Consider the following 15,688-nt stretch of genomic DNA (forward strand, 5'->3'; position numbering starts at 1 on the left):
CGCGATGGCTGGGATGCCGGTTTAGCCGCCTGAAGTCCCGGAGGGAGTTTGCCACCCAGGAGGAGCCCTGCAAGGGAGCAGCCAAGCCCTCCAAGGGCAGGGAGGGAGGGAGGGAGGGTCTGCCACCCACTTCAGCAGCTCCGGCCCCGTGAACATCATGAGGTCGTGGAAGGCCTTGAAGAGGAAGCTCATCAGGAAGTAGGGCCCGAAGGTCTTGTAGAGCACCCGGGTGAGCGAGGGCTCCCGGCCCTTTGAAGGGGGCTCCAGGATCAGGGCCTCCGCCTCTTCCGCCCCGTCGGAGCTGGCCGGCTTCTTGGGCGAGTAGCGCATGGGGGGGCTCAGGAGCCTGCGGAGGCAGAAAGGGGCCGGTATGGAGGCCTCTTTGGGATCACGACCCAAACACCTGCTCAGGTCACCAAAGCCGGCTCCCAGGGTGGATTGTGGGGCTTCCCCCCTTTGGGATCAGGGACCCCCCCCCAGCCCCCCCCCCACACACTTCTGGCCAGAACCACCAGCCAGGATGGGAGTTGCAGCTCAGCGCACCCCGAAAGCATCAGCCAGGGACAGCAGCCACAAGACGGTTTGTGCTGTGGGGGGGACAAGGGACCCCCCACTTAGCGCTGGAAGGCCCCGGGGGCTCCTGATCATCACCCACTTAATTTAAGGGCCCCAAACCAAATGAGCCTCCCACGCTTGCCTTCTCTGTGGAAGGAGGGGAACTAAAGAGCAAGGGAACAAAGAAAACACTTTTGTGCAGGTGTGAGTAGTGTCGCACAAAAGGGGTCCTCCTGGAAAAGCCCCCCCCCCCCCCCCGGTCCTCAAAGCCAGGCCGAGCACTAACAGCCTCCGGGAGAAACACGCACTTCCTGGCCCGGGCATACTCCCGGGCCCAGTGGGCAGCCAAGCCGGGCACCACCTCCTCCGATGTATCTTCCTTGTTCAGAGACCATAAATCCTTGGCTTCCAGCGGCTGCCGGTACCCGTGAATCATCAGCCTGAGGGGAAGAGGACGTTTCGGCCTCAGAGTCACACGGAAGGGGTCCTCTGCCCCAGGGCCCTCCCAGGGGACCTGCACTGTGGCCCCGCAAAACATCCCACGAATCCACTGGGCCACGGACCGAAGGGCTTCTCCGGCCTCGCACCCTTCAGGTAAGCAGGACTACAACCTCCAGAATCCCCAGCCGTCATGGCCCATGGGCAGGTGCCGTCCCCTCTCAAGGCTTCCGACCGGAGAATCAAGAGGTTGAAGTCTATGGAAATATCTGTTTTCTTACCCAGAGATCCACCAAAACGTGATCTTGGACAGGAAGGAAGCCCCGGACTCCGGGCAGGGATTCTGCGGGGAGGGAAGGGATTCAGCTGGTTACTGAGGGTCACTGGCTTCTAACGGCCTCCTCCAGGCAGCTGCCGGGTGGAGGGCAAGCAGGAAGCGGGGCAGCTGTGCCCACACATCGCCAGCTCAGCTGCCAGCAGCCCTGCCGCAGAGCCCACTTAGAGCAGAGCCAGTTTCAGGGTTCAGCCCCTTCAACGGGATCGAAAGACGTAACTGGCTCCCCCCATGAAGCAGAAAGTGGGCGATCCCAAGCTGACAAGGAAGGAGGGGGCTGCCCTGTGTGGCCTTGGGGACAAATTCTGCCCGCAATTGGTTTATTGTTATGGTGGATCCCAGCAGGTTCCCCCTTCAGCCGGTTATTCAGCTCCTGCCTGGTTTGGCAGGTACGGCTGGAGCTCATGAACTCTCCGAGGCACCAACTGCGCCACACTCTAAAAACAGCCCACAGCTGGGAGCAGAATTAGGGGTTCAAGGCCACAGTCCAAGAGGTTATGGAAGGAGATGGTCAGACCCTCCTCCTGCCTTTCTGAAGAACTCGCCCTCCCCAAATACTCCCCAATGGAATAAGAGCCGAGGTGGCGCATGACTCAAAACTGCGCCCGACTAAACCGCGTCGCTGACGTCATCAACAGGGCGACAACAGCCAGCACGGAGAAAAAAGGGTGCTTTAAATAGCGCTTTGAAAGCAAGCCGATTCAACTTAAGGTAAGGGTTAGGTTTAGGGTTAGGTTTAGGTTTAGGGGTTAATTTTAGGTTTAGGGTTTACAGCGTGCTTCTGTCTCCGCGCTGTTGTCGCCCTTTTGATGACATCAGCGACGCGGTTTAGTCGGGCATGGTTCAGTCGAGCGCGGTTTTGTCGGTGAACCGAGGTGGCGCAGTGGTTAGGGTGCAGTACTGCAGGCCACTTCAGCTGACTGCAGTTCTGCAGTTCAGCGGTTCTAATCTCACCGGCTCAGGGTTGATTCAGCCTTCCATCCTTCCGAGGTGGGTGAAATGAGGACCCAGATTGTTGTTGGGGGCGATATGCTGACTCTGTAAACCGCTTAGAGAGGGCTGAAAGCCCTATGAAGCGGTATATAAGTCTAACTGCTATTGCTAACTGCTATTGCTATGATACCAAGAGCCAAGGTGGCGCAGTGGTTAAATGCAGCACTGCAGGCTACTGCAGGCTACTGCAGTTCTGCAGTTCGGCGGTTCAAATCTCACTGGCTCAGGGTTGACTCAGCCTTGCATCCTTCCGAGGTGGGTGAAATGAGGACCCGGATTGTTGTTGGGGGCGATATGCTGACTCTGTAGACCGCTTAGAGAGGGCTGAAAGCCCTATGAAGCGGCATATAAGTCTAACTGCTATTGCTATTGCTAATGGGAGGAAGAGATCACATTTGCACCAAACAACTTTAAATCTCCCGACTCTTCCCCAAAATCCTCTCTCTGATTTGGGAACCTCATTCCTGGCAATACAAAACTTTGACTATTTGCACAAACGCAAAGGGACGGGACAACCTTTTGAAAAACAAACAACAGACCGAAACTGTAGCCAACAATTGACGTGCAGGAAATTCAGGCAACCGGAGTTGGACAAGCGGTTGCAAACAGTTAAAAGTTGTTTACATGCAATTGAGCAGAAGATTTAAAAGAGTTTCGTTAAGCAAACACATTAAATACCCAAGTATGACTCATCCAGCCAATTGCCGCGATAACACTTACCGGGCCACGAATGTTTTCGGAGAATAAAGGTGGGCGTTCTGGGAAACAGGACAGAATAAACTGGATTAGCACCAAAGCGAAGTAGATGTAGAAAGTGGTATAGCGAAAGACGTCTATTTCCGCATCCTGGGGAGGAAAATAAGAATATGCCACTTAGGGAGATTTGTGGAATTGCCCTGGGAATATCAGCACCTTTTCCCCCAATAAGAGAATTCAGGGTTGTCCAAAGAGTAAACTTTGGTTGAAGCTGCCCAGGCGCTAAATTCATCGAGGGGAACTCATTGCTACGAGATGCACATTGTGCTCGCTTCATCTCACTGAAAAGCCCAGAGCAAAGTCTTCGAGTGATCACCAAGAAAGGATCCCCCACCAGCTCTGGCCACGGGGTGGGCAGAGGGGTCCTTCTTCCCAGAGAATGGGTCAGCTCAAAGGGAAGCCTGGTCAGTCTCAAAACCCCAAGGGGTCAATTTCCAGCCTCTGAAGCCACAAGACCCCTGAGCATTAACCCCAGCCTCCCTCCTTCAGCTGCCCCTCCAGCTCGCCAAGGATTCTGCCCACAAGAAGCTGGCACTCACCGGGCACAAGGCGTGCATTGTTTTGGATCTGAATACGATGACTGCACACAGGAATGCAATCAGCCAGAAAAGGAGCATAACCCCCGAGGACTGGGCTCCTTTGATCCTCTCGTACTGTATCAAAAACGTGGCAAGCAGCTACAGAGAGGGAAGTCAAAAGAATAGACTGTTACCACCTGTGGAGGCTCCGGGATCACAGCTGCTCACTCCGCTCTGGAACTGGAACAGGCGAGGTCTGAGATTCGCTTCCCAGGGTGATGGCAACGCAGCCGCCATCAGCCACGCAGACGGCTGCAAGGGAGAAAGTCTGACGGATAAAATGTGCGAAGCCCAACAACCCAACGTACTCACCATTGTAATGCCCACAATGGTAGGGCTGATTAAAAAAACTGGAGCTTGAACAACGTGGTGATTTCTTTCCCAGAAAGAGTAGAAAAGGTCTGTCCAGCAGACGAGCCACAGGAAGAGGCCCAAGGCCTGCAAAAGAAGAGAGGACGGGCTCTTCCTCTGGGCAAATCCCTCCCCCCCAAGCAAGGACCCAGGAGGCCCCCAGAAGGGCAGGCAAGCAAAGGCTGAAAACCTCCATTCAAGTCACTCTGTCCCCCAATTCCCCTGCGCAACGCAGTCTCACAGGAGAGGCCCCTCTCTGCAGGGTTCCAAGCGGGGGGTGTTGTACGCCAAAGAAGCCCCTCCAGCACCCCCCCGCCCCCCCCACCCCCCAAGCACGAGGGCAGCGACAGTGAAACTCTTTTGGCTTGCATGCCATAAGCAGGGGGGGGGAGCGCAGGGGGGTTATGTGTGGGCGGTCCACAGGCATAATGCAATGCGCGACACACACCCCAGCGCACATGCGTGCATGACAGGTGCTCCCCCCCCATTTGTTTTCATGCTTTTTTCGCCCTCCCCAGGCTCAAGAGGCTTTATAGGAGCCTGGGGAGGGCAAAAAACAACCCTACGAGCAAACCGGAAGTCACTTCCGGGTTGTTTGTAGGGCCGATTTTAGCCCTCCGGAGCGTTCAGGAGCCCTCAGGAGGCTTCCCCAAAGGCTCCGGAGGACAAAAAAGGACCCTACGGTCCTCCCGGAGCCTTCAGGGAAGCCTCCGGAGGGCTTAAACCAGCCCTATGAGCAAACCGGAAGTCCATTCCCAAATTTCCGGTTTGCCCATAGGGCCGTTTTTTTGCGCTCCGGAGGCTTCAGGGGACTCAGCTTGCCCGCGTGGCGCGTGCCAAGAGGGACCAGGGGGCGGAGCCACAGGGCTGGGAGGTTGCAAAGGGCCCCGACTCACCGTTTTGGCTTTGTTGAGGTGAGACATTTGGATGTAGCCCCGGTCATGGCGGCGGAGGTAGGCGAAGTAGATGGGGAAGCCCAGCCAGAGGTAAACGCAGGGGGTCCAGGCAAGGACGGTGATCTGGAAGCAGGGAGTGAAGTCCGGGCGCTCCGTGTACCATGTCAGGTTCCAGTCCTGCGGAAGGAAAAGCAGAGCCATCAGGCGAGGCCAGGCTGGCTCCCCGGTTTCCCTCTCTCATCTGGGGGACTCGGGTCGGGCACTGATTTTGCCTGCATTTCCGGGAGCAGCATTTCAATTACGCCCCTCCAGCTGGGAATGGAAATCTCTTGGGCCCCAACATGAACGGGAGACTCACGTGGCAGCCTTGAAGTCTGCCTTGTTCCAGAACCCCCAACCTGCTGGGGGGGGGGCTCCTGCCTGGAGGGTCAGTCAAGGGTCTCTCCGACTCTCTTCGGCTCTTTGGGGATTTCCCAAAGAAATCCCCCTGAACCAGAGAATTGCAGCTCCCCCAACGCCTGGGCGACTCCATAGGTGCTGCAGGGCCGCCTCTTTCAGAGGGCCAGGCAGTAGCCCCCCCCCAACTACTGCACGAGGGGAGGGGAAAAGCCTTTGGGGGGGGAGGACGCCTCCGTGTTGCCTCTGTTCAAAAGCACCACCTGCATTTTGGACCCTCCCACTTCTTTCTCCCTTTTCTTTGCAGCCATCCCAAAAATGCGGTAAGAAGATTAGCTCCGCTCTTTCTCCAGAACCCCAGCAGAGAGATTAACAGCTATTTTTAATTGCAAAAGGATCAGACCCTTTGGGGAAGAGCCCTCAGCCCTCCTGGGGGCCTTGCGTGAATCTTCTCCGTCCGAAAAAATTGAGGCTGGTAGGCGTGAGGGCCAAATGTCCTTCAATGGAAGGAGAGGGACTTTAAAGATAGGCGAACCGGAGAAGGGACGAACAGGAATGCCAAGGAACCTCGGCTCTGGGCACCGTGCGAAGGGAAGAAAGGCTGGCAAAATTCCGGCAGGCCTCGGGCTGTTGAACCCATGTTTGCGTTCCAGCCCCGATTAGACTGGGTGTATGTTGTGGTCTTTTTAACTATGTTTTTTTTTGTGTTTTTTAACTTCTATTTTAATTGTATTGTTATAAGCCGCCCGGAGTCCTCCGGGATTGGGCGGCCTATAAATTTATTAAACATTCAAACATTCAAAACCTCCTTTCTTGGAGCTCGGAGGAATCAACCACAACAAGGAGAAAGTGCGTCACGCTGGCCGGCTTTTCGGGGATGACCTGAGGTGACTCGCTGAGCTTCCAAGCCGCCAAATTTAGCAAAGCATTTTGCACCCAGCTGCTCCTTGCCCTGCCCGGCTCCTGCTTCGAAGTTTAGGCAAAGATGAGTCAGCCGGGCCGCTCCCTCCGCCCACCCAGCCACACGCACCCAGCAGCCTTCATGCCCCAACCTGAGCACAACAAACCCACAGCAGAGCAAGTTGCTCCCCCAGTGACAGAGCCTGGCAGCGTCTTCTGAGTGCCAACAGCTCCGCAGCCCTTCCTGCTGGCCCCTCTGCCCCTGGATTGCTGGTGGGGAGTGGGGGGAGCTCCAAAGCCACAGGACAAGCAAACCAAACAGATTCTGCTGACTGCAGAGCTCTCTGGGGTCAAAAGGGAAACCCCTACAAAGCATCAGAGCCACTGACCACCTGGCCCAACTCAATTCCGTTTTGAACTGGAGCCCCAAACATCCCAGGCCCAGAGACTGGCCGTTTGGCCTGGAACTCTTTTGCCTAAAATGCAGTAAACAAGTTGGTGCTCCTGTAATTCAACTCTGCTTGGCCAGTGCTCCGGTTTATTGAAGTACAGCATTTTGCAGACAAAACAAGTTTAGCTGTGAAAAATAAGCAGGAACATCCAGCCAAACTTTTAAAGCAGCAGCAGCAGCAGCAGCAGATAAACGGGAAGCCTCATATTGACAATGTGCGATTGTGTGCCGTTTAACACTACAGGTGGCTACAAGTTGAGGACAGTCAACCTTTCTGGATCACTGATTATTTGACAACAAAGATCCTGTTTCTCTACCGCTGACTTTTAATACTGGGAGTTCACCTGCCACTCTGCAAACAAACCAACTGGCTTCCCGGGTGAGATTTCTCAGAATTTGAGACTCAGAACGTGACTGTTATTCATTTTTTTCACACTGCAAAGCCAAGATTCTGCAATTGTTGGCACACTTCAGAAGCACGAAAGTATTCGCCTGGATACTTAAAAAATGACACCATTTTTCCAAGCGAATCAGAGGCAGGGAGCTCAATCATTAGGGTGAGGCCAAGGAAACCAAAACACTCGAAAACCTGAGTTTTGTCCAGAAATCAACACCACATAATGATCCCTAATTTCCACAGGGACACAGCCTGCTGTATACAACCTTCAACAGGCTAAGGAAGAGAATTCTGTCCCACGGCTGATAAATGGCTCTTGAGGGGAAAGTGGGCCCACGGGGGATGCGTTCCCTCAGCCAGACTCTCCCACTCAAGGTCCCAGGAAAGCCACTTTGGCCAAGAGGGATCCTGCTGCACTTAGATGGGGATCTGGGATCAGAGGAAAAGAGAGCGACTGAGCACTCGGGCAAGGAGAGCTCCCAAGCAGAAAACCTCCCTCCAAAGGCTTCGGTGATCCCTCGAGCCGTCTGGTCACGTCTTGGACCAAGCCTGGCCTGGGGAGACTTTCTGAAGGTGGCTGCCGGTTTGGGAGCAAGGACTGTTTTGTTCCCGTTAACTCTCCTGCCATAAACAAACAGCGGGCACAATTCCCTGGCAACCATCTACTCCCCCGCTTCAAGCAGAGGGAATCCTTACAGGTCGAGACATGCGGGATGGTGAATGCCAGCTGCTTTCTGGGCCGTTGCAAAGGCCACCTGCAACGCCCACAGCAGTGGCTAACGGATGGGGGTGGGAAGCTGGGCATCGAGAGAACCAGCAGGGTGGCTGGCAAGACGCAACAGGTTTGCTGGAGGGGGAAATATGCAGCAGCGCATTCTCCGAGGGTGAAAACCAAGCAACTGGTCACCCAAACTTATATATTTATTGCACGGCTGCCTGCAAACTACGTTTCTAACAGCTTAAAGGCCGACCTGGTTGGAAGCCAAGGAAGATGCCAGCCCCACGGGTGCCAGGACAAGGGACTAGAGGAGCCGCCCTGGGTGGAGGCATCACCCAGCACTGTGGAGCACCTGTGTTGCCTGCAGGAGGGTCCAGGCTTGGTGCCCGCACCTGCCTAGAGGGCATCTAAGAGGCAGCAGGGAGAAGCCACCTTTCAGCCCCTGGCTCCCTTTCCAGGCACAAAGGCCGGCTGAGAAAGGCTGGCATCTCAGCCTCTCCTTCAGCAGTGGGCGAGCAGGACACCGCTGCCCGAGGGCACACCAGCGGCCTGCTTCTTCTGCACCCAACACGGGAACCGGGCTAAGCCTGCCCAGCGCCCAGCCCTCCAACTGGGGAGTGGCGAGCTAAGACACGGCCTCAGCCTTTGGCCTTCTCCTTCTCCCTTTGCAATTGGCGGCAGCCGACACCGGCGCAGCCTTGCCCAAGGCTCGGCCACCCACCGCCGCCGCCGCCGCTCAGCCCCCGCTCCTAGGGATGCCCCGGCTCCCCAGGAAGCCTCCCTGCTCTCTCCGCCTCACCCGGGCCAGGGGCCGCTGGGAAACCCTTCCCCTCCCTGGCAAAGCAGCCTGGTCGCCCGAGCGGTGCCCGAAAGCGGTTTTTGCGGCTCCTGCCGCGGCCTCGGCTGCCCGCCCGTTACACCGGCGCCTCTGCGGGGGAGGAAGGGCCGCGCTCCGCTCAGCCGCGCCAGGGGACGGCCGGGCCCCGCAGTCGCCCCCGAGACAAGTCCACGCGCGGCGGCAGATCCTGCCCGGGCCGCCTTCCCCCGCGCCTCCCCCAGGCGGCCCAGCCGAGCAGAGCCGAGCAGAGCAGAGCAGAGCCGGGCGGGCGGGCGGGCGGGGGCTCCCAGGGGAGCGAGGCGTCCCTTCGCGCCGGAGCAAAACAAGTCCCGCTTAGCGCCAGCAGCAGCAGCAGCAGCCGCCCCTCCACCACCAGCACCAGCACAGCGCTCCTCCCGCCCGGCGGCTCCCGGCGATGCCCTGGCGAAACGGCCGGTGCCGGCATCTCCCCGCGCGGCCGCTTCCCGCCTCCCCCTGCTCGCTCGCTCGAGGCAGCGCATCCCGGCAAGGAGGGCGCGCCTGGGCCGCCGCGTGGCCGGAGCCGCCGGGAGGCTTACCCAGAAGGGGCCGTCGCAGAGCCCGGGGGCGCCCATGGGGCCGGAGGGCGTCGGGCGGGGCGCACGCGCTGCTCCCGGGCGCTCAGCTCAGCACCGCCGGCAGCGCAGCCGATGGGCGGCAGGGCAGGAAGGGGGCGGGGCGGCGGCGGGGGGGCGGGGCGCTGGGTGGACGCGGAGGGCGGGGCGACCGGGATGCCCGGCAGAGCCGCGGGGGGCGGGGGGGGGCAGAGGCGCCTCTCTTCCCGGGGATTCCCCGGCCAGGGCCGTCCGCGGACAGCGGCAGAAGAGCCCGCTTCGCCTGCGGACGGGGCGCCCGGGACGGGCCCGCCTGGCTCAGAGGAAAGGCCGCCCCCGCCGGCTGCAGCCAAGCGACCCTCCCCCGCCGCCCACGGAGTCCCCCCGGCCCATCCCGGGGGCGCCTCGCGTGTGCGCCTCGAGTTCGGGCACCGCCGCCAGAGGGCGCCAGAGAGCGAGCGAGCGAGCCCGGCCGCCCTGACTCAGCATCCCCCCCCCCCCACTCCCGCCGCTGCTGAGTCAGGGCGCGCTGCGAATGGCCGGCCGCGGGCCAATGAGGGCGAAGGGCGGGCTTCGGTCTCTCCGGGCGCCCGGCTTCCGGCCCCGCCTCCTCCCAAGATGGCGACGGTGGCGGAGCTGAAAGCGGGTAACGGCGGCGGGCGCGGCGGCTTCTCCTCCCGGGGGCGGGGCGGGGCGGCCGCAGCTCTCCTCGCTGGGCCCGCCCGCGCAACGGCCGGCGGGGACGGGGCGGGCGGAGGGCGGCGGCGGCGGGGCTGCCCGTGTTGTTGAAGGCGCCTCTGTCTCCGCGCAGCCCTGAAGGAGGCGCTGGGTCGGAGCGGGGCGCTGGGGCAGGTGCGCGCCCGCGTCCGGGCAGAGGTCTTCGCCGCGCTGGACGACCCGGGCGAGCCGCGCCCCGCCGCCCCCCGAGAGACGCTCCTGCTGAACGAGCTGATCCGCGAATACCTGCAGTTCCAGCGCTTCCACTGCAGCGCCTCCGTCTTCCTGGCCGGTGAGGGAGGGGAGGGCCCCCCCGAGGTCATCCGTCCGGGCCCCCGCAGGAGGCGCCTTTGCTGAGAAGGGCTCCGGGGAGGGCAGGGCCGCCCCTCTCAGGCTAGGGGACTCCCTCACTCCCTCCCCCGGCCAGACCCCGCATCTCCCTCCGGCCGCCTTCGGAGCTGAGCCCCCTCTCCCGCCCCGCTCCTCCCGTGTGTTGCAGAGTCCGGCCAGCCCGAAATCCCCTTGGACCGAGATTTCCTCGCCAAGGAGCTGCACGTCGTGGAGGACACCAGCAGCAGATCCGTGTAAGAAGGCGACGGGGCCTCCCGAAGGTTTTTCTCCCTTGGTCAAAGATCGGTTGCCTCCTCGTCCAAATCCCAAATCATTTGCAAGCAGGCCCTGGTCATTTTTGCACTCTTGGCTCTAAAAGCAACCCTTTCTCCGGCTGGAGGCTGTCCGGTGTTGCATTTGGAGGCCGACATCCCAAAGTCCTTCTGGTGCAATGAGCCATACTGGATTTGGAGAGCTCCATTGCTGAGTGCCTTGTGCCTTTATTTCCCCTCCGGGGGTCCCTCTTACAGACCCCACTGAAGTGGGCACCTGCAGCCCTTTCACAGAGCCTCCTCTTTAAACATTGGGATTCTTTTCTTTCTCTTAACAGGCCGCTTTTGTATGGAATTCTAACTCAGCTGTTACAAGGCAGCGAAGAGAAGGCCCCCCCACACGTCCCCCAGAGGCCCCTCGGTGGCACCTTCAAAGTGGACCACCAGAAAGCCCTCTAATTGAAGCAGTTAAATGGGTACAGCACACGCGAACTGACAAGACTTGTGTATATATTAATAATACTTTATTAAACATATATGCTGCCTGACTCTCGAGTGACTTTGGGCCGTTCAGAAGTTACAGGGAAATCAGTGAACGGTGGAGCCAGGGGTCTTCCTCACCAAATACTTGGGAGAAGAGCTAAGGCTCTTTTAAACAACGCTTGTCTGTCTTTGGGTCACCACGTTGCAGTCTGTGCTTGGACACTGATGCGTTAATGGCTTTATCTTAACTTTCAGAAACTGTTGCAGACTCGGAACGTGGTGTGAGGCTTTTGAAGATACATGGGTTTCACAAGACATCCATAAATAAAGTAACCGCATCTTTTTATGAGTAGCAGCTGTTTACATTTTTTCATTGTGGTAACCTCTTTCGTCCGATAAAAAACAGTTGATTCAGAAGGGCCACAATCATCTCTACTTCTTTCAGATCACCCCACAGGAGATCTATGTAGAAGGTAAAAGTTGACTGACTTGATGGCACTGAAGTCATCCGGTCGTTTAACAGCACAGTAAAATAATCAAAAGCACAATAAACCTCCGGGCGGGCAGTTCCCCTTTTTAGAGGAAGGCATAAGTCAGCTTTGTAAGGGAGGGGTGAACCCCCCCAGCCGGCCTTGGCGTCTTTTGAGAAGTGTGTGACACGTCACGGCCAGACTGATTTCCCAGGCGTTCATCTGTCGCAACTCAGCCAACAGATCTGGCAGAAAGCAAGGAGGGTGGACCCAGGCCAGTCTCTTGAGAAAGGAGCCCAGAGGGACTCCTTCGATTCTGCAGCCATCCTGGGATGGTGAACGGGGCCTGGGCAGCCCCCACTCCTCCCCCCCCACAGCAGCTGGCTTTTCCTTTCTGGCCATGAGGTAGTGGCCACTGCCTGTCCAGGGCTGTCCCTCCCCCCCCCCCCCCCCAGGACAGGACAGGGCGCTTCAGCCTTGTGATCTGCTACTTTGGCTGGAGGAGAGTTGCTCTCTGTGATAGCTTCCCCTTTCCATACCTTTTTTTCTTACCCTTTCCAGCTTATTTCTGACCTCATCAGAGTCTGGTGAGCTCCTGTGGTGCATGTTGGTTTCCTTGTTTCCCTTCATGAGGAGGAGGAAACCCCACCACCTTCCCGGTGGCTTCTGTCCACCAAGCGTCCCGTGAGCTTCTGCAAGGTGTCCTGAAGCTGCCCTTCCTCCCCGTTCCAGCTCAGTCCTCTCCTGCCCATAAATCACCCCTTGCTTGGGATTCTTGCCTGTCAGCCAGCCGGGTAAAGGCCGGGAAAGGGTTTCCACTCCTTTTTAAGCTGTAGCCATTGAGAGGGGCAGGTGTTTATAAAACAGCTTCAGAGCTCTTCCAGCAGGGCTGGCTGCCCACCTTCCAGAAGGCGTGTGGTGTTAGCCCACCGATGCTCAAAGAGGCCCCCTTGTGAGGCGGTGGCTGCTGGCCATCCGCCCCTGGGCATCTCTTGCCTCTCCCGGCAGGGACCCAAAAAGCAGTTGATCATCTCACTGCAGCGCTTGAATTACCAGATCCCGTAGGGCCTGAACTCTTCCCAGTGGGGCCAGCTGCCTAGCAACATCTGGCTTGGCTTGTGGGGCAGAAGAGAAAGCAGGCTCCCCCACAGTGGGGCTGCAGCTTCCAAAGGGCTGAGAAAGGGGCATCTGGACTTCTAGGATAGTCCCTGAGAGCTCCGTGCCCCCTTCCTTAGCAAAGGGTGGGCAGGGGCCCCACTGGGCAAACAGCCAATGCCCTGCAAAAGCTGAGGGCCTGTTCCCCTGGCAGAGCCCAAGGCTTGGGAGGGGCAGTGGAGTTGCTGCACAGCTGGGGGGCATCAGGCCAGGCTTGGCAGGCAAGGGGGTCAGCCAGGCTCCCCTCCTTTCCTGCTTGGGAAGGAGGAGGCTGTGAGAGGTCACCACCTTGGCCCTCCCTGCCTGCCTTGGGCTCCATATTTAGGCTGCTGCTGTTCTGCACATCTGCAGAGGCGTGTTTGCATCTGCAATGCGGACGGGAGTTGCTGGAGGATCCTGGCGTTCCCTATTTGGGATGCCCCAGCATGTGGGACTGGAGCTGCGGATGGAGGGAGGGACCCGAGGCATTGGGGGGCTCAACCTCCTCCTGCAGGACCTCTTGCCTCCTTCCCTGCTGGGCCGAGGGGACCCACTCCGCCCCTTCTCCACAGTGCCCTGGGCTCTCAACCGCTGCTTTTTGCCATTTAAGGTCAGCGAGGCACTGGGGAGATTTGCAAGGTTCTCAGGAAGGGATCAGCAGGCAAGGATTCTGCAGAAACAGCCGGGCACGAGCTGGGAAACAGCGAGCCCTTCCACTCCCCAGAGACGGGCCAGCCCAAAACAGCCCAAGGTCCCCAAATGTTACATAAACAGGCCAGGGACAAGCACGGCTCCTTCCTCCTTGGGAACGGCCGGCCCCATGGAGAGGGGCCTCCGCTTGAGCTCTGCATCAAAGCCGGAGCCAGATAAGAGCTTGCTGACGGCCAGGGAGAAATGGGGGGGCTGCCTCTTATCTGCCCCCCCTCCCGCATCTCCCCTTTGCTGGCCCTGGCAGCGCATGAGAAAGCCGGAAGGGTTAAGCGGCTGCTCGTATCTCTGGGCCAGATGAAAGAAAGCTCCATTTTGGGAAATAGTGTTGCAATGGGAAGGCAGATAATTTCTGAGCCATCCCATAATGCCACCACACAAGTTATTAGGGGGGAAAAGGAGAGGGAGAGAATGCCTCTTAGCTGGTGGGGGGGACTCTGGCTGCAAACCCATAGCTGGATCTCTCCCTCCCTCCCCCCCCGGCACAAGCCTTCGTGTTTGAGCCCCGGAGACTCTCTTGAGGGGAGGAATCTGTGGCCCCTCCCCTGAGCCCGTCACCTCTATATAGAGGGGACAGAGCACATCAGGCTCTCGGTCTGCCCAGCTGCTCGCAAACACCCGTCCGGACGCGCCTGCATCTTCGGCTTTCCTCCTGGACTTCTGTAAGTACCCTGGCTGGCCAAGGACCCTCCTGCACCGTCCCTGGACGAGAGCAAACCCCCTTCAGGCTAACTGCACCTCGGGGAAGGCAGTGAGGTTGATGCCCCCCCCCGGGGCACAGACAAGCCGGTGGCAGCGTGGCTGGACCCCGGTGGTCCTTCTGCTTCTAAGCACTGCCTGAGGACCCTCCAGCCGGGACGGAGGGCTTGCTGTCTGAGCCCCTGAGAGGCAGAGGCACAGGGAGAGGGCCAGTGCAGGCGCTGTGCTTCGTAGCTTTTGAGGTGGAGGGGACCCCAGGGATCAGCTAGTCCAACCCACTGCAGGAGTACCAGTTCCACTGTCCTGGGAAGTGGGTTGTGCACCCGCTTCTTAGTAACCCCAGAGATGGAGACCCCCATAGATGGACCCCCTCTGCTGCAGCCCAGATTTCCTTACTGCCAGGAAATGTAGAAATGAAATCAAACTGCAAAGCAGAGCTAATAATTCCACCTGCACAGAACTTCAGAAACCGAGAGAGCATTCAGCACCGAAGACAATCCCAAATAGGAAGAATCCATTGGTGAAATGATCCCAGATCATTTCCTTCAAACATTATGACAGGACTTAAGGCATCTGTTCAAATTGCCTTCATGAATCCCTGAATGTCATTACCTGCCGGCAACTGAAATGCTTCTTCTGGCTCGGGTCTCCCCCCCACCAACTCCAGCGTCCACCCTGGGGCAGATGAGCTGGTTGCTCGGCCTCTCAGGGCTGAGGAGTGTTGGGCCACTTGTGGCAGCATCCTGCGATGGCAGCTAGTTCGGTGGAGGCTCAGTAACTTAGTTGCCGGGCGTGGTCTTAGGTTTCCCTGAAGAAGCCAAGGATGCTTTAAGGGGAGACCCAGTTGCCGCGAGTGAAGGGGGAGAGCAGCAGAGGGCAACAGAAGCCCCCTCTCTCAGCCGGGGGGGGGGCTCAGCGCCTGCTCTCAACAGCTCAGAGTAGAAGAATCTTCTTACCGGCAACCTGGATGTCAGCTGAGCTCAGCACTGAGAACCAGCAGCAGCCGTGCCGGCTTCTGAACCAAAGCCTGTCCTCTGTGCACGTCCCGCATTTGGAAGTTCCCTAAATCATTTCTTTTGGCAGCCCATCCTTGACTGTATCCCTTCCTCCTTCCCTCCTGGAACAACGAGAGCCTCCCGTGCAGGTGAAGGAGCCGGGCGGGGGCTGCCCCCAAAGGGAGGCTTGGTGGGAGGGTCTCATTGGCAGGGCTGCTCAATTCCCACCCTGGAAGCCACAGGCAGAGCCTTCCGACCGGAGGTGGCTGGTGAGGGCAGCTCCTGCCGGCCTCCCTCCTCTGCGGGGATTGTGGTAGATCTGGCCTTCCAAGCAGAGCCATTGGATCTAATGGCGACTTCTTTTAATTACTGTCTTTGGAAAGGATTCCTTTATGCCCTACAAGGTATTTGTTTTGAACTTGTTATCATTAGGGTTTGTTTTTTTTTCCCTGTCTCCCTTCTTCTTCTTTTTTGGCTGGATCTGCTCATAATGAGAAGAACGTGGCCATATATGGTAGCCTGCCTGCATCAGTGCAAGCGGAGAGCTTTGCAAACGGCCTCTCTGCCTTTGGGGGCCTGGATCCCTTTGAAGCTCTCTGTGAGGTCAAGGGAGCTCTCCTGGCTTCTCCCCAAAACGTCCCCTTATGCCGTAAATGAGGGGAGGCCAAGGGTTTTAAAAGAAACAAATGAGCAAAAGGTACTTGGAA

At 58.4% G+C, this 15,688-nt stretch overlaps 3 protein-coding genes across 7 annotated transcripts in view; 2 read left to right on the forward strand and 1 right to left on the reverse strand.

Annotated features, from left to right (window-relative positions):
* The window catches only part of LOC116517553 (multidrug resistance-associated protein 1-like), a 24,675-nt gene extending 15,405 nt beyond the window's left edge, over positions 1 to 9,270 (reverse strand). For both annotated transcript variants that reach the window (XM_032230573.1, XM_032230572.1), the window contains exons 1-8: positions 9,159 to 9,270; positions 4,902 to 5,078; positions 3,967 to 4,092; positions 3,616 to 3,753; positions 3,041 to 3,166; positions 1,275 to 1,336; positions 864 to 995; positions 131 to 346 (exon numbers count right to left, since the gene is read on the reverse strand). In XM_032230573.1, the coding sequence (XP_032086464.1) occupies positions 131 to 346; positions 864 to 995; positions 1,275 to 1,336; positions 3,041 to 3,166; positions 3,616 to 3,753; positions 3,967 to 4,092; positions 4,902 to 5,078; positions 9,159 to 9,194 (1,013 nt within the window). In that variant the 5' untranslated portion in view covers positions 9,195 to 9,270. The remainder of the gene's footprint in view (positions 1 to 130; positions 347 to 863; positions 996 to 1,274; positions 1,337 to 3,040; positions 3,167 to 3,615; positions 3,754 to 3,966; positions 4,093 to 4,901; positions 5,079 to 9,158) is intronic.
* Positions 9,271 to 9,720: 450 nt separating this feature from the next.
* Positions 9,721 to 11,327, forward strand: CEP20 (centrosomal protein 20). 3 transcript variants are annotated; one of them, XM_032230736.1, is made up of 5 exons: positions 9,721 to 9,819; positions 9,985 to 10,182; positions 10,390 to 10,474; positions 10,831 to 10,968; positions 11,231 to 11,327. In XM_032230736.1, the coding sequence occupies exons 1-4, from the start codon at positions 9,792 to 9,794 to the stop codon at positions 10,949 to 10,951; spliced, it is 432 nt and encodes a 143-aa protein (XP_032086627.1). In that variant the 5' UTR covers positions 9,721 to 9,791; the 3' UTR covers positions 10,952 to 10,968; positions 11,231 to 11,327. The 3 variants fall into 3 exon arrangements, with proteins under 3 accessions (XP_032086627.1, XP_032086630.1, XP_032086628.1); XM_032230739.1 differs by lacking the exon at positions 11,231 to 11,327 and having other exon boundaries at positions 10,831 to 11,040; XM_032230737.1 differs by lacking the exons at positions 10,831 to 10,968; positions 11,231 to 11,327 and having other exon boundaries at positions 10,390 to 10,478.
* Positions 11,328 to 13,763: 2,436 nt separating this feature from the next.
* Positions 13,764 to 15,688, forward strand: part of MYH11 (myosin heavy chain 11) — a 28,912-nt gene continuing 26,987 nt past the window's right edge. Inside the window, exon 1 of one of the 2 annotated variants that reach the window (XM_032230527.1) lies at positions 13,764 to 13,949. The gene's annotated coding sequence lies outside the window, so the exon portion shown is untranslated. The remainder of the gene's footprint in view (positions 13,950 to 15,688) is intronic. The other variant, XM_032230526.1, reaches the window with a different exon arrangement.

The sequence above is a fragment of the Thamnophis elegans genome, chromosome 14, assembly GCF_009769535.1.
Source record: "Thamnophis elegans isolate rThaEle1 chromosome 14, rThaEle1.pri, whole genome shotgun sequence".
Lineage (NCBI taxonomy): Eukaryota > Metazoa > Chordata > Lepidosauria > Squamata > Colubridae > Thamnophis > Thamnophis elegans.